Raw genomic sequence first — 24,779 nt, forward strand, 5'->3', positions numbered from 1 at the left:
GTTCTAATGGCTCTAAAAGTTTTCTAAAGAACTATTAGGATTTGTTGTTTGCAAATCGTTGGGAAATATCCTCAGTTTACTACATATCAAGAACAGTTTGCTTAGATTTGTGCACTTTTCGCTGTGTGAAATTCACAGTAATCGAGATCAAGTGAAGCTTTCTTTGTTTTTGCGAAAAATGTGAAAAAGGGGAATGCGTGCATAATTCATACAATTGATATTCGGAAGTGTTAAGGAACATGTCAGTTGTTTTCGTATTCACGACATCCAGTTATGTCTCTGACATTACCCACCCGCCTTTTATTTTATTCGCAGTTGTCTACCTACCCAAGCTATGGGTAAAAACCGCCATAGATCCGAGAAGGATCCAAAGGATGCTAAGCGTCTGAAGCCAAGTGATGTACAGGTAAACGACCGTTTGCTGAGTAAAAACCAATATGCTGATCTGCCAGTTGATGTCGAAGAGGAACTGCAGAAGAAGGAAAAAATGCCGCCTTTCTACCTGAAGGGCTACCCACCAACTCTACGCTCGGATTTCAACACACTGATCAGCAAAGGACTTCAGGCAACAATCCGTTTATGTACTGAAGGCTACAAAATAACTGTTCCGGCTTTGAACCACTACAAAGGAGTGGAATGTTATCTGAAGCAGACAAAAGCGGAATACTTCACACACGATATTGCCGCCAACAACCCTATGAAGGTTGTACTTCGAGGGCTACCCGACATGATGGAAGCCGAACTAAAGCAGGCACTGTCGGAGGCTGGACTAAAGCCTATGATGGTATTTAAAATGAAACGACATAATACGGACAAAAAGTTTAGAGATCAACTGTACCTGATTCATCTGGAGAAGGGCTCCATAACCATGAGTCAGCTGAAAACGATTGAATCGTTATTTCACATAATCATCGAATGGCAAAAGTATAAACCGGTACATCGGGATGTCACACAGTGCACGAACTGTTTGAACTACGGCCATGGAGCGAGGAATTGCCACATGAAAAGTCGGCGCGGGAAATGTGCCGAACCACACAATACCAACGATTGCCTTCTAGATGACATCGCTGTAAAATGTGTGAACTGTGATGGCGACCATCCATCTACTAGCAAATCGTGTCCCAAACGTGCTGAGTTCACAAAAATTCGACAACAGGCGTCCCGTAAACGATCAACGCGCAAAAATGTTCCACAGAAGGATGAAATTAATTTCCCACGGCTTCCACCGAAGAGGGATATTCCGAATTTGCCGCCACTTCCTCGCAGCAATCCAAAAGATTCAGCCGCTGGATCACAAAAAGAATCTTCCTCAAAAATCCCTCCTGGATGGGGTAATAATCAACCACAAGCAAAGGATGACTCTGGTGATTTATTCTCTGCTGAACAACTGATCGTCATTTTTGAAACAATGACAACAAAACTACGAAACTGCAGAACGCGGTCAGATCAAATCAACGCCTTAGGCAAATTCATCATCGAATATGCAATATAATGAGTTGGTTATAGTAAATTGGAATGCTTGCTCACTCAGGAGCAAAACTGCTGAATTATCCGACTTTCTTCAAGAGAAGAATGCCTATATTGCTATTTTAACTGAAACTCATCTTAAACCTGAAATTTCTATTTTTATTTCCAATTACAGGATTCACAGGCTCGACAGGAAAACTTCCAGAGGAGGGGGAGTTGCCATTGCCGTTAAACGATCCATTACGCACAGGCTTCTGTCCGCCTTTAAATTGCAAATTGCAGCTTATAGAAGCCATCGGAATTGAGATTACAACGACGATGGGACCCATCATCATCATTGCAGCGTACTGCCCCAAACAAACAAATCTTCGGGATGGTACGTGTGCATCATTGAAGCGAGATCTGGCTATGCTCACTCGACGACAGAACAAATTCATCATTGCTGGGGACCTGAACGCACGGCATGAGCTGTGGGGAAACAGAAGACAGAATCGAAATGGATTCGTACTTGCAGAAGATTACGAAGCTGGACAATACAAAATCCTCGCTCCGGATCAACCAACGCGACTTTCCAGATCGGGAGTTCATTCTATTTTGGATATATTCATCAGCAACATCGCCATAGACAGCTCTCCGGTTGTCTTCAACGAGCCCTTCTCCGACCACTTTCCAGTAATATTGACGTTGGGATCTTCACCAGAAACAGTGCCTATTCAACCTCGGAGGAACTATTATCGCACTGATTGGGTCCAATTTCAACAAATCGCCGACCAACATATTAATATCGATTTGCCACTTGATTCCCCGATGGAAATCGATGCGGCCCTATATTCCTTCCAGCATTCAATCACAGTCGCTCGTGATAGGACGGTTCCTGTACAACATATGCCGAGTTCCTCTCTTCAAATCGACAGTGTCACCAAGAAACTCATCCGACTTCGAAATATTTACCGGAGGCAGTATCAACGAACTGGCATCCTAGATAGGAAGACTTCTTATAACAACTTAACTAGGATAATCCAGGAAAGGATATCTGAGCTTCGCAACAGGAACTTCCAGGAAAAGCTTCGAGAAATTCTCCCACATTCAAAGCCCTTCTGGTCCTTAACGAAGGTGCTTAAGAAAAAACCGAAGCCTATTCCTCCTCTGCTGCCACCCCAGGACGCAGCTGAAGGAATACCTTTTATCACACCAGTAGAGAAGGCAAATGCGCTAGGCCAGCAGTTTGTGTGTTCTCACAATTTAGGACTCAACATTGTTAGTCCACATGAAAGAGCCGTTGCTGAGGTTGACCAATCAGACAGCTTGGTTCCTGAGGAAAGTAGAGTCACTGCGAATGAGCTGATGGCTATTGTGAACAAATCCAAAAATATGAAGGCCCCCGGTTTCGACAACACATTCAACATTGAGCTGAAACATTTGAGTACTCGCTCATTTGTCTTTTTAGCTAAAATTTTTAACAGGTGCTGGGTGCTTGGTTACTTCCCTTCAAAGTGGAAGTTAGCTAAAGTTATTCCAGTTTTGAAACCGGGGAAAGATCCTTCCCTTTCCAAGAGCTATCGGCCCATCAGCTTACTCTCTGCCCTATCCAAGCTGTTTGAAAAGTCAATACAAAGGCGAATTCTTGCTTTCGCAGATGAACAGGACATATTTCTGGAAGAACAGTTTGGGTTCCGGAAAGGAAGATCCACCATCCACCAACTCACAAGGGTTAACAACGTCATCCAGCAAAACAAATCAGTGTCCAAAACGACTGCCATGGCAATATTGGATATTGAAAAGGCATTCGATAATGTGTGGCACGATGGCCTGGTATTTAAACTGCATCGGTATAATTTTCCCATGTATCTTATTAAAATTATCAAAAATTATCTTGCAGATAGAGCATTCCAGGTTTCTCTGAATAATGCACTTTCAGAAAGATTTACTATTCCTGCTGGTGTACCCCAAGGAAGTATCCTAGGTCCCATCCTATACAACATTTTTACATCAGACATCCCACCTCTTCCGGGTGGTGGTGTTCTGTCACAATTTGCTGATGATACTGCCATTCTTTACAAAGGTCGTGTCATTAATGCTCTGAAGAATAAACTACAGACAGGTCTGGACGCTTTAACGGAATATTTTACAAGCTGGAAAAATGTGATCAATGCAGCAAAAACTCAGGTCATCTTGTTTCCACATTCAAGATCTCCAAAACTTGTTCCATCAGACGAATGCAGAATACGATTCGGTGATGAGGTCATTCAATGGTCCGATGAAGTTATCTATCTAGGACTCACCTTTGACAGACATCTGATATTCAGGTCACATGTTGACAAAATCGTTCAAAAATGCAGCATACTCATTAGGTCTCTGTATCCGCTGATTTGTAGAACATCTAAACTTTGCCTGAAGAATCAGTTGGCTGTCTTTAAACAAATCATCTACCCCGCAATTGAATACGCAGTCCCTGTTTGGCGGGGTTGTGCACGAACACACAAACTTAGGCTTCAGCGCATTCAAAGTAAGATCTTAAAGATGATTCTAAATCTACCCCCTTGGACAAGGACTAGTGAAGTACATGAGATGGCCTCCCTGGATATACTAGAACAAAAATTCGAACAATACTGCACGAAATTTGAAGAGAAGTGCTCAATCTCTGAAATACAAATAATTCAAAATTTGTACGTATTAGGTTAGGGATAGTTATAAGTAGGTAGATATTTTATTAATAAATAAAATAAATATTATGATTAAACATTAGTATGTAAAACAAGAGTAACTAAAACACCTAATATTAATAACGAATCGTATGAACAACAAAGATGAAAGGCCAAAGGGTCAAAACACTTGTACTGTAAAATGTTGATGTAATACACAAAAATAAAATTAATAAACAGATATTTATGCAAAAAAGGCGGGTGGGTAATGTCAGAGACATAACTGGATGTCGTGAATACGAAAACAACTGACATGTTCCTTAACACTTCCGAATATCAATTAGTTGATCAATTGTATGAATTATCTAAGCACGCCCCTTTTTCACTACTAGAATTTGAAACGATGCACCTAAACTAAAGTACAGATTAGTTACATTAAACATTCTGAAACACAAATATTATGAAATATCCAGAATAGTTCTTTACAATAAAATAATGGTGGCTCTGAAAAGAACCTTTTATGAAAGCGTTTGTGATGGAGAGTGATGAGTTGAATTCGAATTTCGATGGATGCCGCTGACTTCCGTCATCTAATTCCAGGCTGAACTGTTGTCCGTGGGTGCGATACTGATATGGTTGGTGTAGGTGTAGCGTTCACAATCGATTATAATCTTCCAATGAAGGAAACATTAATTCGCTGGATTGATCAATGATACAATAGGCCTGTGATATGAAAAGTATGATATATATCAACGGCTTTCTACATTGATGTTCCTAGCAAATACGAGATCAATACATGTGCCTCCAAGGGTAGTAGCTTGTGAAGGAGCAGATTCCATATCCAACTTCATATAGTTGCTCATGAAATCAATGAATTTAATATTATCTTGTTTTGAGGCATCTATATTGAAATCCCCCACAACTATCATCGGCGTAATTTTACGTGAATATAAAAATAAATTACGTGTGATGAAAAATTGCTTCTCTTTGTAGGTTGTATCTGGCGAAATATATAGAACAACCAACAATACTTTTATACCATTTAGAGTAATATCAATTGCACATATGTCACCGAAATTGTCCGCCAACAACAAATTTTCGTCATATTGCTCACTAAGTTGTTCGAGTTTATGAACAGTAGCAATCGAAGACGCAGTGTCCTTTAGGTAAATTGCAACACCACCAGCTCTACAATTAGAACGTTTATATTCGGCGATGCAATTGTAACCTGTTATATTCACTGCAGAACAATTGTCTAACCAAGTTTCGCTAAATGCTAAAATATTACCTTTGGTTAGTATATTGTCAGTTGAAATATCTGAAGCATGAGCATTTAAGCTTTGAACATTGAAACTGATTAAGCTAAAACCATGATTCGTCATATCGATAAAATCCAACAGTACATCACTGATTGTGGATAGTTTATGACTGGATAGTCGGTTTAATTCTGTTCTCAGTTCCATCATTCTGGGCGAATCACTACCCTTTGAGTGCCAAAATTTGAAGATGTTCTTTTGGTTAGTTAAGTAAAGCCCATCCATTGTTGTCACCCGTGACAATCCAACATATACTAGTTGTTGTTCCAAAGATTTATCGTAGTCAAGTACAATTTCAGAAAATGTACCTCCTTGCGATTTATGAACCGTGAGTGCACATGCACTAACTATCGGAAATTGAATTCTTTTACAGTTGATGCTGCCAAGCTTAATATTGGCTGATCGTTTTAATATAGGTACCCAATCAAATTGCAGTTTTGTATTAGAATACACCAAAGGTCTAGATTTGATCTTTAAGCTGGCACCGATAATATTACTTTCAAATTTTAGCCATAATCGAAGAATGCGCTCATCAGGATTATCATCATCATGTTCGATAAATTTAAGCTCTCCTATGGCCCCGTTAACTAGCCCATCTTCGACATCAATGTTAGTTGAGATCATATAGGGCATTCCAAGCGTCAACCGTAATAGATAAGGTAGACCCCCTGTTTCCACTACGCTCATCTTATGCATCTTTAATCTAGCACTAGCTAGTTGTTCCGCATTTCGATAACCTGTGAAAACATCGTTGACAATAAAATCATAGCCCTCTCGTTCACGCAATGCTTCCGTATTATATCTTTCAACATCCATATTGCGATGGAAGAGACGTATAGCATTCGGAACATTTTGTTTACACCACTCAGCTGTTCGGAAGCGGCTTTCAATACGCTCATTTTCAGAATCAGTAAGTGGCATACCATTACCAATTTTAGTAAGTATGGAAGAAAATTCAATATCAGCTTGTCGCATAACTTGAACTAATGGGAAGAAATTAAGTGATTGCCAAAGTACAGGTCCAAGAATAGAGTAGTCATGTTTGCTCATGACATTGGTACGTTTTTTGATGACAGCTGACAGAGCACCAGTAGGCAACTGTTCTATATCATCATCGTTGGGCTCCATAGTTATGGCCCGTACGTATTCATTGTGTTTATCGTTGGATTTTTGTTGATCATCACTTCCATTTTCTTCTGCAACACGAAGATATTCTTCGACGATCTGTTCCAACTTAATATCACAATCATATTCCTTTAACTTGTCGAATATTATAGTTTTATTTTGATCATACAAATCAATGAACTTGTTACGATCAAGAATATCACAAGCTCCATTTCGAAATGGTAGAAACAGAAGAACCATTTCACGCTTGTAATCGTTTAATTCAGACATTTTATATTTCAACCATCGCACTATGCGAGGTGCATTTCGCTTCTTATACGAATTCGTGTTACTGTTATCCTTCGTGTAACACGCTACGAAGTCAGCTAAACAAATGTCATCGAGATCTGCACGCTTTTCATATTTTTGCACTATGTTCAGCGTCCAAACATCGGTAGAATCATCATCAATACCTTCCTCGTCCATTTGTTTAGTATGCTTCCTAGATTTTATACGTTCATGTGGCCACATGGTGGGTATAAATTGTACTTTCCGGCTGGCTTCTGACATTGGTTGACGTAGTAAGTACCAAGCAGCTTCTTGGGCACACATTTCTACTGAATTTAGCATTTTAATACTAACTTTTTTCAGCAATGAAGCATAATCTTGATCAGGGTATTCTTCTTGTAACTTAACTAATTCGAGATGTAAGTTACTAATACCTCTGTTCGTTTTATTAACATATTCAACAACATATGCAGCACATGAATATTCATCTAGAATAAATTGAAGATCCATGTTTGACAGTAATTTGTTTGCAACCCATTGATTATACGGGTTGATCCAAAGTTCTTCCATGGAACGTTTCAAAAGAATTATAGGTCTTGGTGTGGAGGCACGAATTACATCCAAGTAGTCATCGTATGAACAATTACAATCGCAAAGGTATTCATCTAATGTCGCATAAATTTTTATATTCAAATTTTCGCGCATTTCTTCACCTTTTTTCATCAACCGATTACGACGGGAGTCATTCGATGGCATTGGCAAAATAATTCTAGTTTGTTCCATGGGCCAATATGGGATGTTAAATCGACAACGCTTTTCGTTCCGTTTGTAACAGGTAAATGTATGCTTATGTACCTGTTTACTGTTAGAATTGATGGAACCAAGTCTATTAATAAGTTCAACTGTGGCGGGCATGTCCTCTGAAATTGTTTCTTTAGGATCATTGTTCAACCAAAGCAAAATGTGTGCATGTGGACTGCCACGATGCTGAAACTCTATTCTTTTGAAATAATCGACCACATAATATTCGCCAAAGGGACTAAATCTTGACGAAGATAATATGTTGAGCAAGGTATCAACAAGTTTATTGAAATAAATGCAACAAGTGACTGGATCCTCACTAACGAGTGTAGCTCGCTGCAAAGCAGTCAGTTGATCTACTGGGTTTGCTAAATTAGCGATATGTTCATCAGAAAATCTATATAAAATTTTTAACAATTCGGGCCATCGAGTTTCATTGGCACTCAAAGTCATGAATATTGTTGGTCTTCCAAGTTGTCTAATCATAGCGAAAACATCATGCTTACGTTGTTGCCAATATTGAACTGAATTCGGGATAGACTTGAGAAACGATAAATTACGTTCAATGCAAGTCTCCAAGAACTCTCGGTTCTTCAACATTTCGCGAGTTATATTCGCAGTTCCCATGCACTTAAAAGTGCTGTGCAAACCTTCTGAAACACGAAGTCGCATAATTTTTGCCGCCATATACAATAGGTGTTTCGGTTTGGCACCTCGCCTATCCTGGCGCCTGAGTTCACTTGTAGCCATCATAAATGGTGTAACATGAAGATCAGTCCTGAAAGTGCGTGGATGTCCAAAATAAATATCTGGAAATGAGAGTTCTTCCGCAAACTCATCATATATTATTGACAGAGGAATTCTATTCTGAGCAGGCGCAATTTCCAAACACTGGTCTTCATTCCAAAGGAGCGTTTGTTGTTGCCCAATCAAAAGCTCAAAATCACTTTGAGAATCAATAGATTCAAGCTCGTCAGGATCAAGTATTACTGACGAGGAGTCACCAAACTGGTTTAATTGATCTTGATTGATTACTATATTGTAACGACGGTATAATGGAGTATCAACAAGATACATAAGCCACTTTTTCACAGTAACTTTTTTAACGAATCCATTCAAATAGGATGATTTATGAATCGAATGCTTCTTAATGCTAACATTGAATGCATAATCATCATCAATGTTTCTAGGAAGCACGCGAACCATTTCAGAAACATCTACTGGGACATTAATAATTTGTCCCATAATTGAATGACTACCTGCTGCGTGACGCAAACGGCGAATTTGCATAAAAGGTATCCTTGGTGAGATGAGTCTCTCACTTATGGGATCCAGTGGAGGTAGATCTAGCGGACGAGTGGGATATACAAAACCATTCGTTTTCGCTAGGTTTGGTATAACCCCACGTTTCAAACTGCTTCGGCATGTTTGACATGCTCTAAAGTTATCTGTGGATTCAAAAGAAGCCAATGTGATAAGCAAATTTTCCTCATCTCTGTTAATAGTTTTCAAGTCATTTCGAAACCATAATCGATCGCAAACGCTACACACTACACCAAACTCATTATCAGTAAATCGCTTTTTGAACTCACGATCAGCCCTTTCATAAATACACATCATATCTATAAAGAAATAAAAAAAAACCTGTTTTAATCCACCTAGTGGTGTAATGATGCCCTTTTTCATATCAATCATACTATCATATATAATACTGTGGTATTCTTCAAAAAAATTTCCTTCGATTCTTAAAAGAATAACCGAAATCGATTTGTTTGACCGGCTACTGATAAAAACTATCGAAGTTTCGAGGTCGATTTAGAAAACTTTTTTACGGTTTTTCGCCCTTTTCAGTGATGGTATAAAATTTTTAACACGCTTTACCCTATATTTCCGGATCCAGATGAAATTCAGGAATTATGTATGGGACCACAAGACCTAAGTTTGTGAAAATCGGTTCAGCCATCTCCGAGAAAAGTTAACGCACGTAACGTTACGTACACACATACGCACATTCACACATTCACACACACATACGCACACACACACACACGCATACACACACACACACACACACACACACACACACACACAAATTATCATACATTGCACTCTGATACCGAAACTGTATGTTCTGAACTTGAAACTATTTCTTTTTAATATTCTAATATAGGCTAGGTACAACAAATTTGTAGTTTATTTTTCGAAAACTTTTAAGTACGAAGACTTTTGATTCTCCAGTAAGAGCCAATTATTATTATTATTATTATTATTATTATGTAATAATACTAATAATAATTAACATATTTCATAAATTTTAAAATAATAAAATCAATCATTCGAAATATCGATTCTTCAGCACAGAATCAAGCTAATCACCAAGATAGAAAATTATTGGAATATATCAAGCACTTTAACTCCGCTATCCGTAATATTATCACTAGCACTTCATAATTAGTATTGAAAAATCTGGCACGAATTCAAAATAGAGAGAAACTAACAATGATTAAAAACAACACATCAGAAGTATATTCAAGATAAGTAAACAAACCGTTATAATCAATAACTATATTAGAAAATATGCCAGACATGATAGTAAAATTTAACATAAACATACCAGATCGGCTTCCAATCGAAACCGGATTTTGAATCCCGCTCACTCCAGCACTCAACGACTCGATTGGCGCTTCCAGGCCATCACTGGACACTGCTCCTTCCTGACGCACTCGTCTCAAAAGACGACTCGGTTCTTCTTCAGTAGGTTCCGATGGAGGCACCTGTCGCTTCCTCTTGCGATGGTTAGCAAGATATTTTGCCTGAAGATACCGTGATCGCGCCATAACAAGCACTTTCAATGAAAGCTGTATCCAGAATGAGGAATCGCTATTTGCCTTCAGTTGAAGAGTTCAGCAGAGTTGTCAGGTTATTTTTTCAAAAATCTGTATCTGACTCAAAAATTTATCTGGATTTGTCTGGATCTACTATATATAAAGAACTTTTGACCGGGCTTCATTCTCACCACCTGTCGTATCGAGGCCAAAACCGTAAAGATCTTGCGAGATCTGACAAAATCTAGGAAAATTTGGAAAATCTGGGAAAATTTGGAAAATCTGGTAAAAGATCTGGTGAGTTTGAGTGTGGCGAAGCGAAAAAAATCTGGCATTTGTCAGATAAATCTGGCAACCTGGCAACGCTGGAGTTCAGCACTATGTATTAATTACTCAAGTTAAAAACTTATCTCTCTTTCTCTCTGAGAGGGTACAGTGTTAAGAATTATTTTCTTTTCGCAACATTTAAGTCTGTATTGTTCAGGAGTAATCTGTATATGTGGCAACCTTATTTCGCACGGCATATTTCGAGACGACACCCATACTTGTATAAAGATGTTTCTAACACAAAATTTTCTTTTTCGTATTGCGAAACAGCGTTACTGTCGTAATTGAATGTGTTAGATATCACGACCAAAAAGCGCCCCATCCTAAAGAATTCACGACAAAATAAAGAATTCACGACAAAAAGAAACACATATTGATCTGTACGTGGCAACTCTTTCGCACGGCATATTTGTATACTAGTATAAAGATGTATTCAACATCATCACTTCTTCTTTCGCATTGCCGTTCGTAATTGAATGTGTTAGTGACGGTGCAAATTAATTCAACTTCTCGTTGTTTCGGCAACAGTTGCTCGGAAAATGGTAGGAAAGTGACAAAATTCAACTAGTTCTTTATGATTATTTTTAGCACTTAAAAGTGCTATTTGAATGGGCCTTGCTTGCTAGAATTTTCGGCTTCCTTTCACCCGGTTTTCGCTATCATCGTGCTGACAGCGTCCCGTACGTTCAGAGTAGCTGCTTTAACTTAAATGATGTTATTTCTCACATCACATTTTATTTTATACCTGCTATTGGTAATGGTGTAAGGACCACCCATATGTTAGAATTCCTTTCCTTTACGCAGAACGGGAAACAGTGAGACGATATAAAAGAGAGAGTTAGCAGAGCGGCAGCTAGTAATATTGAATTGGCTGTCTAGCTCTTAACAGTATCTTGTGGGATTTCGATGCAGAAACACGTATACAGGAGGAACAGTTAAGGGCAAGGCAAAGTCCCGCTTAAACCGTGCTGGTCTGCAGTTCCCAGTTGGCAGAATTCATCGTCTGCTCCGGAAGGGAAACCTCGCCGAGCATGTCGGTGCCGGTGCACCAGCCTATCTGGCGGCAGTGATGGAGTACTTGGCTGCCGAAGTGTTGGAATTAGCCGGTAACGCTGCCCGTGACAACAAGAAAACGAAAATCATCCCTCGCCATCTGCAGCTGGCCATCCGTAACGACGAGGATTTGAAAACCCCGTCCTTTTCAGGACGACCACACACTGTGATAAAGAAATATTTAGGATTGCTTTAAATTTAGCCAGTTCTGATACGCCTGGAAAGTAGAATGCGCAAATCAAGTGGAAACATTTGTTCTAACAATTTGTATAAAGTATACTAGTATAAAGATGTATTCAACATCATCACTTCTTCTTTCGCATTGCCGTTCGTAATTGAATGTGTTAGTGACGCTGCAAATTAATTCAACTTCTCGTTGTTTCGGCAACAGTTGCTCGGAAAATGGTAGGAAAGTGACAAAATTCAACTAGTTCTTTATGATTATTTTTAGCACTTAAAAGTGCTATTTGAATGGGCCTTGCTTGCTGGAATTTTCGGCTTCCTTTCACCCGGTTTTCGCTGTTATCGTCCCGTACGTTCAGAGTAGCTGCTTTAACTTAAATGCTATTTTTCACATCACCTTTGTTAGAATTCCTTTCCTGTACGCAGAACGGGAAACAGTGAGACGACAGGTCCACGATGTTGCTCTCGTGTGTCTTGTTTCGGGAGCAGATGCTCAGCAAATGGTAGGAAAAATGAAGCACTCAACTTTTATATGGATGCTCTTGTATAGATGCAGACATCTCGCGTTCTGATTGGCTGGTGCTGTCATGGGTTAAATCAAACAGGTTTTTCAATAGTGTACTATTGAAAAACTTCAATGTTGTTGCAATACACGTTCAAGTTGAAAATTTTCGATTCTATTGGTAGTTAGATTATATAAATCCTTCTACAGATCACTGAGCTATGAGCTCCCAAAATACGAGAAAGGCAAACGCGCCATATGAATTATCCTCTTTGACACTCGTTTGTACCAAATATTTATAAAAAGTTTAATTTTGAACTATTTAAGATTATGTCACACAACTGCAAATTTTATCATTAAATTGTGATCATATTTCCGATGGCATGTTGCAAGAATTATGTTGATTCATTAGATACAACAGAAGATATTCACGATCAAAAACTTATCACTCTCTCAGAAGGTAAATTTTGAAAAGGCGCCCCATAGTAAAGTAAGTCGTATTCACGACAAAAAAAATTATGCAAAAATTGAATCAGTTTGGATTCTATCGCCACTGCGAGCAGATGTGTTTTGTGTCGTCTGCACAGCTAGTTTCGCTTCCGACAAGAGCGATTACGTCACAGCTGCCAGTCATTTCGATGGATGAAAAAGCAACGTTGGAGAGCATTATAAAAAATCAGCCGTTCTAATGGCTCTAAAAGTTTTCTGAAGAACTATTAGGATGTGTTGTTCGCAAATCGAAAGAAAATATCATCAGTTTAGTGCAAATGTAGAACAGTTTGGTTAGATTTTTGCACTTTTCGCTGTGTGAAATTCACAGTAATCGAGTTCAAGTGAAGCCTTCTTTGTTTTTGTGAAAAATATGGAAAAGGGGAATGCTTGCATAATTCATACAATTGATCAACTAATTGATATTCGGAAGTGTTAAGGAACATGTCATTTGTTTTCGTATTCACGACATCCAGTTATGTCTCTGACATTACCCACCCGCCTTTTTTGAAAAGAAGATCTTAATTCATTTAGATTCATTTTGTCGATTTTTTACGGAGTTTACTAGATGCAGACCAAAATTTTGTCGAAAGAGCAATGCAATATTTCATTTTCTCCTACGATTGGAAGTAAGATGAATTTATCTTCAATATCAGAAATTATGTACGCATTACGTTGGTTAAAGTCGCCGAAAATATGAAGCTTTATTTCAGGTTCCACATTCGAAATGATTGTGTCTAAATATTGAAAGAATAATTCAAAAGATGATTTGTTTGATTTTTCGAGGGGGAAGTAGATGAAGCAGAAAATATGAATTTCACCCGATATTGAGGCTCTACTTTTTGCAGAAGTGGAGCAAGAGTTAATGGCTATGAGGACTCTACCTCCAGATTTTTTTCAGACAAAGAGATAAATTTCGGTCGTGCCGAAATACAATAAAGTTATTTCCAAATACTTCTTCGCTTCTGACACTTTCATCCCAGCCAGTTTCAGTTCCTAGAATTACTTCGAAATTGGGGGCTATTAAGTTTTGAAGAATTTCTTTCATTTTGTCTGGGCTTCTCATGCGATTTAAATTTAGGCAATGTGCCAGACTTATCAGTGTTTGAGTTTTTGAACAGAATAATTTCACTAGGATAAAATTTTTAATTACCTACCATTTAATTCTGCTATAAGTATATCACATCATTATACACATACGCTGTGTATGTCACAGCACTTTAATACTACGAATACTACTTGTATTCTTCTTCAGTGTGTCAGGTTTTTTAATTTATTGAAAGAATGTTTTTTTTTTGCATAAATATCTGTTTATTAATCATATTGTTGTGTAGTACATCAACGTTTTACAGTACAAGTGTTTTGACCTTTTGGTCTTTCATCTTTGTTGTTCATACGATTCGTTATTAATAATAGGTGTTTTAGTCACTCTTGTTTTAAATACTACTGATTAATCATAATATATATGATGTCGCTTACCCTACGTTGTGATTATCTTCTTTTGCCACCAGAATTTTTCCGAACGGCACAAGCAGCAATAGGTACATTACCCTATTCGCCGTTCCACAGGTATGCTTACGGTGCACCGAAAAGCAGCAGCCAGCAGCAGGAAATCGCTATGTACCAGCAGTGGATTCGCGCACAAACAGGCAAGTAATTTTACCTTTCAGGTCAACAGTTCTACACAGGTAAGTACTTCGGATCACTGCAGCACAGGTAAGTAAATCTCTTCCAAGTTTAACAAGTAATTTATTTCAGAACATACGAATTACACTTCATTGAAACAAATTAAACTTCACTTTATTACTTTTCTGTGGGACTGTTCACAGTGCGATCTGCTCGCTTCACTAGTTAAATTTCTACTGACTGATCGGAGCGAGCGGGAGCGCTATATTATCGATCGTGATCAGAAAACCTAGTTGCCAGAAGGGCCATAATTGTTATCTCACCGTCGCCCGTTAGCACCAATCTCATGTGAGAAATAATTATCACACGCAGTGCGGCCAAATTTAGTATACAAATCAACATACCCGCCGCCTTGAACAATTATGTTCAACATAGAAAATCTAAACACGTAACATAGACTTATAGCTAGTGTACAAATAAATTTATCTTTACATTTCAAGTGTTAAATTTAGTGTTTTACTTAAACTAAAGTTATATCCGAACTCCTTTGGACAGTTGATGCATCGTTGTTGTTTACTGGTGATTTTTCGCTTGTAGGGACTGTCGTAGAATCAGGTAACATGCAGATTTTTGCGATGGGACGAGTGATGATTCCGCGAGCAGTGCGAAGTTGTACTACGCGAGTTAACTGATCTCTACCGGGCAAAATTGATTCGATGCGAGCAAGAAGCCATCGAATCGGCGGTTGAAGTTCGTCTACTACGATGACTAATTTACCCGGAATTATGTCGTCATTGCGTTGCCAGCCACGGGTGTCTTTTAGTAGCTCCTGTAAGTACTCCTTTTTCCAGTGTGTCCAAAAGCGCTGCACATGCACTTGCAGCTGCTGGTAGTGATCAAGTCTGTTTGCTGGTATACTTTGTAGATCTGGGTCGGGCAGGGCATGCAGTGACGAACCGATGAGAAAATGCGCTGGAGTTTATGCAGCCAAATCGTTGGGGTCTTCGGTGAGTGGAAGCAGAGGTCGGCTGTTCATGATTGCTTCAATCTGTGCGAGCACTGTGCACATATCTTTGAACGTGAGGCGGGACGATCCGGGTTGGCGATAGAGATGCCTTTTCGCTACCTTGATGGCTGCCTCCCACAAACCACCAAAGTGAGGGGCTTTGGGTGGTGTTAGATGCCAGGTGATACCTTGCTCAGCACAGGCAGAGATTATTTCGGCTTGTTCTGATCGGTTTTTAAATCTGGCGAATAATTCGATCAGTTCGTTTTTCGCTCCCTCAAAATTTTTACCGTTGTCTGAGTGTAGGTGAGCAGGACAACCACGACGCGCGATGAAGCGTCGAAGAGAGCATAAAAAGGCTTGAGTAGAAAGATCGCTGACTAACTCAAGGTGTACTGCTTTGGTGGAAAAACATACGAAAAGGCACAAGTAAGTTTTTGCAGGTGAAGCACGTTTGTGTATCGGTAGCAGATACAGCGGGCCGGCATAATCGACGACTGTGATGCTGAATGGTCGGCTTGGGATGACGCGCTGTACAGGTAATTGACCAATTTGCTGTTGGGCAGGTATCGGATTGACGCGATTGCAACGAAAGCAATTTCTTACGATGTTGTGAACCAGTCTACGGCCGTTTGGGGGCCAGAATTCTTCGCGAATGGCACTGATCAGTAGCCGCCCGCCGCCGTGAAGTAATTTACGATGAAAATGTTCAGCAATTAGGCGAGTGAAAGGATGATTGTTAGGAATTAGGGACGGATGTTTTGCTTGGTAAGGCAATTGGGCTAAATTTAAGCGACCTCCCACCCTCAACACTCTCTCTTGGTCAATGAATGGGTTCATTTGGCGAATGTTATTGTTTCGATACAGAGTTTCCCTTTTCCAGCTGTCTGATTTCAGCAGCATATCCATCATGCTGAGCGAGTCGAGTGAGGACTGTTTTGGATTTGGCAAGTTCTGCAACAGTTAGTGATTGGCCTAAGGACGAAGATGATTGTGAAGGCTGAGTTCGTGACTTCGAACGAGTGTTGGCGATGAATCGCAAGCAGTATCCGATGACGTGAAGAAGCCGACTGTAGGAAGACCAGCGTAAAAACCATGGGTGAATAGTTGAAGTTGTTTGAGTTACGGCTACGGTAGTTTTTAACTCCAGGTCGTCCGCGGTCACGCCAAGTGGAACCGAAATTGGCCAATCTTGCGGTGGCGAAGGCAACCAACTTGGACCGCATTTCCATAAAGCGCTTTTGAGAAAATCGTCGACCGACATACCACGGGAAACCAAATCGGCAGGGTTTTCAATTCCGGAAACGTGCTTCCACTGGCAACCGTGCGTGAACTGTTGTATTTCCGAGACCCGATTGGCAACGAAAGTGGGCCAAACGTTCGGGGGTGATTGCAGCCACTGCAGAGTTACTGCCGAATCTGACCAGAAATAAGAAGTACGAACATCAACGTCAATAGCATTTTTAATCCGGGCGTGTAAATGAGCCGCAAGTACGGCTGCGCACAGTTCCAAACGGGCGATGGTAATTCGTTTCAACGGGGCTACTCGGGATTTCGATGCCAGAAGCTGAATTCGAACTATTCCTTGGCTGTTCACACAGCGAGCGTACGTGCATGCTCCATATGCTGCTTGGGAAGCATCTGCGAAAGTATGCAATTGAATATCGGAACCGGGAAGTAGCGCATATCTGTCGATCCGATGTTTGCTTATTTTTGTCAATTCTCGGTGGTAATTTTCCCATTTTGATTTTATTGGTTCAGGAACTGGATCATCCCAACCACAGGACAGCAACCATAGCTCTTGCATTAAGATCTTTGCCCTTACAATGACGGGTGCGATGAGTCCGAGAGGATCAAACAACTTAGCGATGTCTGAAAGAATAGACCTTTTAGTTGGTAGAACAGGATTTGTTCGAATCTGCGAATCAAAGCGAAGGCAATCTGCTTCAGGCTCCCAACTTATTCCAAGCGCTTTGATGGTTTCGTGGGGACTAAAGTGCAATGTGGATTGCGTGCCAATCTGGTCATCGTTGAGACCTTTCAGGACTTCTAGCCGGTTAGATGTCCATTTCCGAAGTTCGAATCCTCCCTTTTGCAATAAATCATTCAATTCTGATCGTAGAAGAATAGCTTCTTCAACAGTTTCAGCTCCACCGATGAAATCGTCAACGTAGAAACCTTTTCTTAATGCCTGACTTCCAACAGAATGTTGGTCACCTTTATCATCTGCCAACTGGTGAAGAGTCCGGGTTGCTAGGAACGAGGATGGTCCTAAGCCGTAGGTAACAGTCAGGAGTTCGTAAGTCTGTACTGGACACTGTTTTGAGAATCGCCACAAAATACGCTGCAGCGGAGTGTCGTCCGAATGTACCAGTACCTGTCTGTACATTTTAGCAATATCTCCGACGAGAGCGATAGGAAAAGTTCGAAACCGCAAGATGATGTTCAGCAAATCTTCCTGCACCACAGGGCCGACGCAAAGAGCTTCGTTGAGAGAGAAGCCGGTAGAAGTCTTCGCAGATCCGTCAAACACGACTCTGAGCTTAGTCGTAGAACTTGCTTCCTTAATTACGGGATGGTGAGGTAGATAGTAGACTTGAGAGTTTCGTTCGTCGTCCTTTACGACCAGTCGCATGTGGCCGAGGGCGAGATGCTCTCGCATAAACTGATGATAATCGTCTCTTAGATGCGGATTTCGTTCCAAACGCTTTTCCAGGTACTCGAAACGTCGTTGAGCGTTGCTTCGGGATTCGCCTAACATTGCATCGAAATCGGGTTTCCGGGGGTAGCGAACTACATACCGGCCTTCGGGGTTCCTAGATACGGTAGACTGATACAATGACTCGCAATGCCGTTCCTCTATTGAATAACTATCGTTGTTTGCCAGTTCTTCGGTCTTCCAAAACTTTTCCAGACAATCTTCCAGTGAAATCATTGAAACAACGGCTGCATCGCACGAAGTGGATGAAGTAGTAATCTGATCGTTGGAATACGAGATAGCAGAACCCGCAATGATCCAGCCAAAGACACTGTCAACCAAAAGCGGAAGGTTACTGTCAAGCTGAATGCGTGCAGCGCTGGGAAAGAATGAATAGAAGTGTCGAGCACCCAGAACCATATCGATCGGTTGACTTTTGTTGAAAGCGGGGTCTGCTAGAAACAGTTCCTTCGGTATCTTCCATCCCTCGGTCGAGATATTTTGCGAAGGGAGATTGGCCGTAACATTTTCCATCACTAGGAAATTCACACCACACGAGAAGTCTCCCTTTCTTGAAAATACTTGAGCGAAAACCGATTCACGTACTGGTTTGGACAGCTTACCAGCTCCCTGAACGGTGATGTTCACATGCTGTCTCCGTAAACGCAGAATTTGTGTCATAGGATTCGTGATGAGATTCGGCTGAGACGCACTATCCAAAAGCGCACGAGCTAGATGTTCAACACCGAAAGCGTCAACGACCTTAACGACGACGGTAAGCAGAAAGACATCTTCTCGGGGATACTGAAGAGTAGAACTGACTTCGATCACTGGTGTATCTTCAGTAGCGGCAACAGTTAACTGTGTAGACAATTCACTCGTAGAAGGCCCACTAGATGGCGTACCAGAGGCGGTAGCACTTGCGCTAGACGAAATTCCTTCCCTATTGCTTCTTGGAGAACTGTCTGGCTGACCGAAATGCAGAAGCGTGTGATGACGACTGTTGCACTTACGACAGCTGAATTTGGAGGGACAATTGCGAACAAAATGACCAATTTTCAAGCAGTTGTGGCATAAGCGTTTCGAAATGACAAACTGTTGAAGTTCATTTGTTGATAAACGAATAAATTTCTGGCATTTCACTAAGGAATGCGATTGGCTACAAGCAATGCACTTTTCCCCAGAACCAGCAGTAGAGGCACACGAAGTAAGGCGAAACTGTGAATGGAAATGGTTCCTTTTCAGTGTATGAGATGAACTGCCAGAACTTGAAGCTGATTCTGTTGAGTGGTGGTTGACGGAGATTGATTCCAGCACCCGAGTTCTTCGTTGCAGGAAATCAATGATGCAGGCGTAGTCCGGGTTCGCTACGGTCGACGCATGATCCTCCCACGCCTTCAACGTGTCGTCGTGTAAGCGCATACACAGTAGATGCTCCAGAATGCTGCTCCAAGTATCGGTAGGCTCTCCCAGTTGATGCAAAATCTTTGTATGCCGCTCGAACTCATCAACTAGTCCGTGTAACGAGGCAGCGGACTCCTTCTTCATGCGTGGAATGTCGAAGAGTGCCTGAAGATGACGTTTCCGTAAAAGGTAATCATTCGAATATCGATTTTCCAACGTTTGCCAAGCTAGCAGGTAGTTGGCAGAACTAATTCCAATGGATTCAATCAATTGAGCAGCTTCGCCCTTGATAGCCGCCCGCAGATAATGAAATTTCTGAATATCCGGGACATCCGGATTAGAATGGATAAGCGCCAAGAATGTATCGTGGAATGCAAGCCATTGCATATAATCTCCATCGAATTCGGGCAAAGAAATCGTTGGCAACTTGATACCAGAGAGAGTGGAAGAAACGTGAGGGGGTACAGGGCTACGATCATTAGGAATAGGAGAAAGTTTTGACATTAGACTTGCCTTTATTGTAAAGAGACGTGGTTCAAATTCAGCTCGAACAGCTGCATGCTCTGTCCTACCTTCATCGGTAATCTCGATGTCCTCAAGCTGTGCCTGTACCGACTCGAGGTTGCTCCATACTCCGTTCAGGTATTCCAGCCTCAATGATACCTGACCCTGATCACGATGTGCATCGTATGCTGCATCAAAATCCTCTGCCCGACCCGGAGCAGCCAGAAGAGTTTCTCGTCGGTGAAGCAGCTGGTTTCTGGAATGCTCCTCCGCCATTGTATGAAGCAGAACGTTGAATACTGCACGTGTCCGAAAAGATGTCCGACCTGTCGATCAAAGACCACAAGTAGACCCACAAAAATGTAACAAAAGGCTTGGAAAGGTGCTCACCTGTTCCAAGGCAAGCAATGCCTTGTATTATATACAGCCAACTGGAACCTGCCGCAACACCAACCGAGCCAAAATCCTCCGAAACTGCCGACTCACGCGCAACACTCAAGCAGGAATGAGCACAAAACCATAAAGGCAGAAATAGCTCCCAAAATCGTCCGATGGTAACTGGAATGGCCAACAAACAGGTACACCACAGCAACAATAGAAAACAGGCCACGTGTAACTGGAGTGATTCACGCCGCAACTTGGGACGCCACGGGTAACAATGGTCCAATTGTTCAACAGCAAAATGGCGCTTCGAAGCAAGCCAAGCTCCGCAATGAATAGTAGCAATGGCCGAATCAGGAACAATTCGTATTGTTAAAGCATGCAAAGAAAAAAAGAAAGCATCTAAAGGGCACCTGTGATACCCGCGGAGTGCATTGGACAGCTCTTTACCTGATGCCCAATAAATTGAGCCTTGTATAATGAATTATCAGCAATCAGGATCCAAAAACTTGAAGTATCGCTTTCAAACCAGCGTCCAAAATGGCGACGTCAAGAAAAAACGGTCCGAGTAACGAAAAATCCTGGTCACGGCACCAAATTATGATGTCGCTTACCCTACGTTGCGATTATCTTCTTTTGCCACCAGAATTTCTCCGAACAGCACAAGCAGCAATTGGTACATTACCCTATTCGCCGTTCCACAGGTATGCTTACGGTGCACCGAAAAGCAGCAGCCAGCAGCAGAAAATCGCTATGTACCAGCAGTGGATTCGCGCACAAACAGGCAAGTAATTTTACCTTTCAGGTCAACAGTTCTACACAGGTAAGTACTTCGGATCACTGCAGCACAGGTAAGTAAATCTCTTCCAAGTTTAACAAGTAATTTATTTCAGAACATACGAATTACACTTCATTGAAACAAATTAAACTTCACTTTATTACTTTTCTGCGGGACTGTTCACAGTGCGATCTGCTCGCTTCACTAGTTAAATTTCTACTGACTGATCGGAGCGAGCGGGAGCGCTATATTATCGATCGTGATCAGAAAACCTAGTTGCCAGAAGGGCCATAATTGTTATCTCACCGTCGCCCGTTAGCACCAATCTCATGTGAGAAATAATTATCACACGCAGTGCGGCCAAATTTAGTATACAAATCAACAATATATTTTATTTATTATTAAAATATTTACCCACCTATAACTATCCCTAACCTAATACGTACGCATTTTGAATTAATTGTATTACAGAGATTGAGCACCTCTCGCCAAATTTTGTGCAGTATTGTTCGAATTTTTTCGTGAATACGACTTACTTTACTATGGGGCGCCTTTTCAAAATTTACCCTCTGAGAGAGTGAATAGTTTTTGATCGTGGATATCTCTTGTTGTATCTAACGAATCAACATAATTTTTGCTACATGCCATCGGTAATATGATCATAATTTAATGATAAAATTATCAGTTGTGTGACCAAGGGTGGCAAAAACTCGCTCATAAGATTCGATTTTTTCTATTAATCAGCTCACCTCATGATTTACGATGCAATCCGTAAAATGATGGTAAAGATGAAACTCATCGCTGATCTAAGCAAACACACTCACCTATACAGAGCACCGCTGACATCAAATTATGATGGTATTGATGGTTCTCAGTTTTGATTTCATAGCATTTAACTCTCATTCCTAGTTTTAAAAAGTGAGTACTGAGTTTGGCATCACCGTACCGAGCTACACCGGTGAGTGTATGCCTAAACCACAGAGCTGCCAACACGACCCAGCTTTTCGGTTTTGTTTTTCTGGTACTCAAAACGAGCACGTGCATTAATGTACGAAAACAAAAGTCGAATCGTAGCGTGATGTTCCGTAGCGATTGAATTTCATGTCTCGAGCTAAACACAACTGGCTACTAAAACCGAATTCGTTTTCCAGCCTACGAAAACATGTCTTGAGAATTGGATTGAAATGGCATCGATTCGAACGTTGGCCGCCCATGGCAACTCTGTTGGATGGGGAATACAAGCGAGACAGTCTCACAAGAATCTGATTCAATGTGTTGATGTACAAACACATCAAATCACAACTCACAAATCGTCTCTCAGTGGGTTCTAATATTTGATGTGCACTCAGCGCTCATCTGCTGATTGCTTGACACTACGATGTTGAGACGATGTTTTCTCTACACAAATGGTTACCCAGTTACTCAACTCGCTCAGCGATGCTTCTGAAACCGATTTGCAGGTGAGCTGAACTCGGTGATGATGAAGTAGGGAGTTGATTATTGCCAGCCCTGTGTGTGACATAATCTCAAATAATTCAAAATAAACTTTCCTGAAATGTTTGCTATAAACGAGTATCAAAGAGGATAATTAATAAGGCGCGTTTACCTTTCTCGTAATTTAAAAGCTCATAGCTCAGTCATCTGTGAAAGGATTTATATAATCTAACTACCAATAGAATCGAAATTTTTCAACTTAAACAGGTGTAGCAACAGCATTGAAGTATTTCAATAGTACACTATTGAAAAACCTGTCTCATTTGACCCATGTCAACACCAACCAATCAGAACGCGTTCTGGGATAGAGAAAAAAATATCTGCTGCTGTACAACAAATCGTTCGAGAAAAATGTTGCGAACAGTGCTTAGTATCGTAGTGGGTTCCACTACGTTCAGCCGTTCTAATGACTCAAAAAGTTTTCTAAAGAACTATTAGGATTTTTTACTCGCAAATCGAAGATAAATATCCTCAGTTTAATGCAAATCTAGAACAGTTTGGTTAGATTTATGCACTTTTCGCTGTGTGGAATTAACAATAATCGAGATCAAGTGAAGCCCTCTTTGTTTTTGCGAAAAATTTAAAAATGAGGAATGCTTGCATAATTCATACAATTGATCAACTAATTGATATTCGGAAGTATTAAGGAAGCATGTCAGTTGTTTTCGTACTCACGACACCCAGTTATGTCTCTGACATTACCCACCAATCTTTTTGTTTTAGAATATCCAGGGAGGCCATCTCATGTACTTCACTAGTCCTTGTCCAAGGGGGTAGATTTAGAATCATCTTTAAGATCTTACTTTGAATGCGCTGAAGCCTAAGTTTGTGTGTTCGTGCACAACCCTGCCAAACAGGGATTGCGTATTCAATTGCGGGGTAGATGATTTGTTTATAGACAGCCAACTGATTCTTCAGGCAAAGTTTAGATGTTCTACAAATCAGCGGATACAGAGACCTAATGAGTATGCTGCATTTTTGAACGATTTTGTCAACATGTGACCTGAATATCAGATGTCTGTCAAAGGTGAGTCCTAGATAGATAACTTCATCGGACCATTGAATGACCTCATCACCGAATCGTATTCTGCATTCGTCTGATGGAACAAGTTTTGGAGATCTTGAATGTGGAAACAAGATGACCTGAGTTTTTGCTGCATTGATCACAATTTTCCAGCTTCTAAAATATTCCGTTAAAGCTTCCAGACCTGTCTGTAGTTTATTCTTCACAGCATTAATGACACGACCTTTGTAAAGAATGGCAGTATCATCAGCAAATTGTGACAGAACACCAGCACCCGGAAGAGGTGGGATGTCTGATGTAAAAATGTTGTATAGAATGGGACCTAGGATACTTCCTTGGGGTACACCAGCATTCAGAGTAACCTGGAATGCTTCATCAGCAAGATATTTTTTTTATAATTTCAATAAGATACATCGGAAAATAATACCGATGCAGTTTAAACACCAGGCCATCGTTCCACACAGTATCGAATGTCTTTTGAATATCCAATATTGCCTGGCAGTCGTTTGGGACACTGATTTGTTTTGCCGGATGACGTTGTCAACCCTTGTGATCTTGAGGATCTTCCTTTACCTAACCCAAACTGTTCTTCCAGTTATATATCTTGTTCATCTGCGAAAGCAATAATTCGCCTTTTTATTGACTTTTCAAACAGGGCAGGGGGGGCATAGGGCAGAGAGTAAGCTGATGAGCCGATAGCTCTTGGAAAGGGAAGGATGTTTTCCCGGTTCCCCGGGATAACTTTAGCTAACTTTCACATTGAAGGGAAGTATCCAAGCTCCCAACACCTGTTAAAAATTCTAGCTAAGAAAACAAATGAGCGAATACTCAAATGTTTCAATTCAATGTTGAACGGGGGCCTTCATG

General features: G+C 40.7%; 2 protein-coding genes across 3 annotated transcripts in view; both read right to left on the reverse strand.

Annotated features, from left to right (window-relative positions):
• Nucleotides 1-24,779, reverse strand: part of LOC131436446 (beta-alanine transporter) — a 313,533-nt gene that overhangs the window by 262,860 nt on the left and 25,894 nt on the right. The window lies entirely within an intron of this gene.
• Nucleotides 16,480-23,066, reverse strand: LOC131436445 (uncharacterized). The gene is made up of 2 exons (XM_058605166.1): nt 20,626-23,066; nt 16,480-20,534 (listed from the first exon to the last, which is right to left on the reverse strand). The coding sequence occupies exon 2, from the start codon at nt 20,509-20,511 to the stop codon at nt 16,480-16,482; it is 4,032 nt and encodes a 1,343-aa protein (XP_058461149.1). The 5' UTR covers nt 20,512-20,534; nt 20,626-23,066.

Source organism: Malaya genurostris, chromosome 3, assembly GCF_030247185.1.
Source record: "Malaya genurostris strain Urasoe2022 chromosome 3, Malgen_1.1, whole genome shotgun sequence".
NCBI classification, from domain to species: domain Eukaryota; kingdom Metazoa; phylum Arthropoda; class Insecta; order Diptera; family Culicidae; genus Malaya; species Malaya genurostris.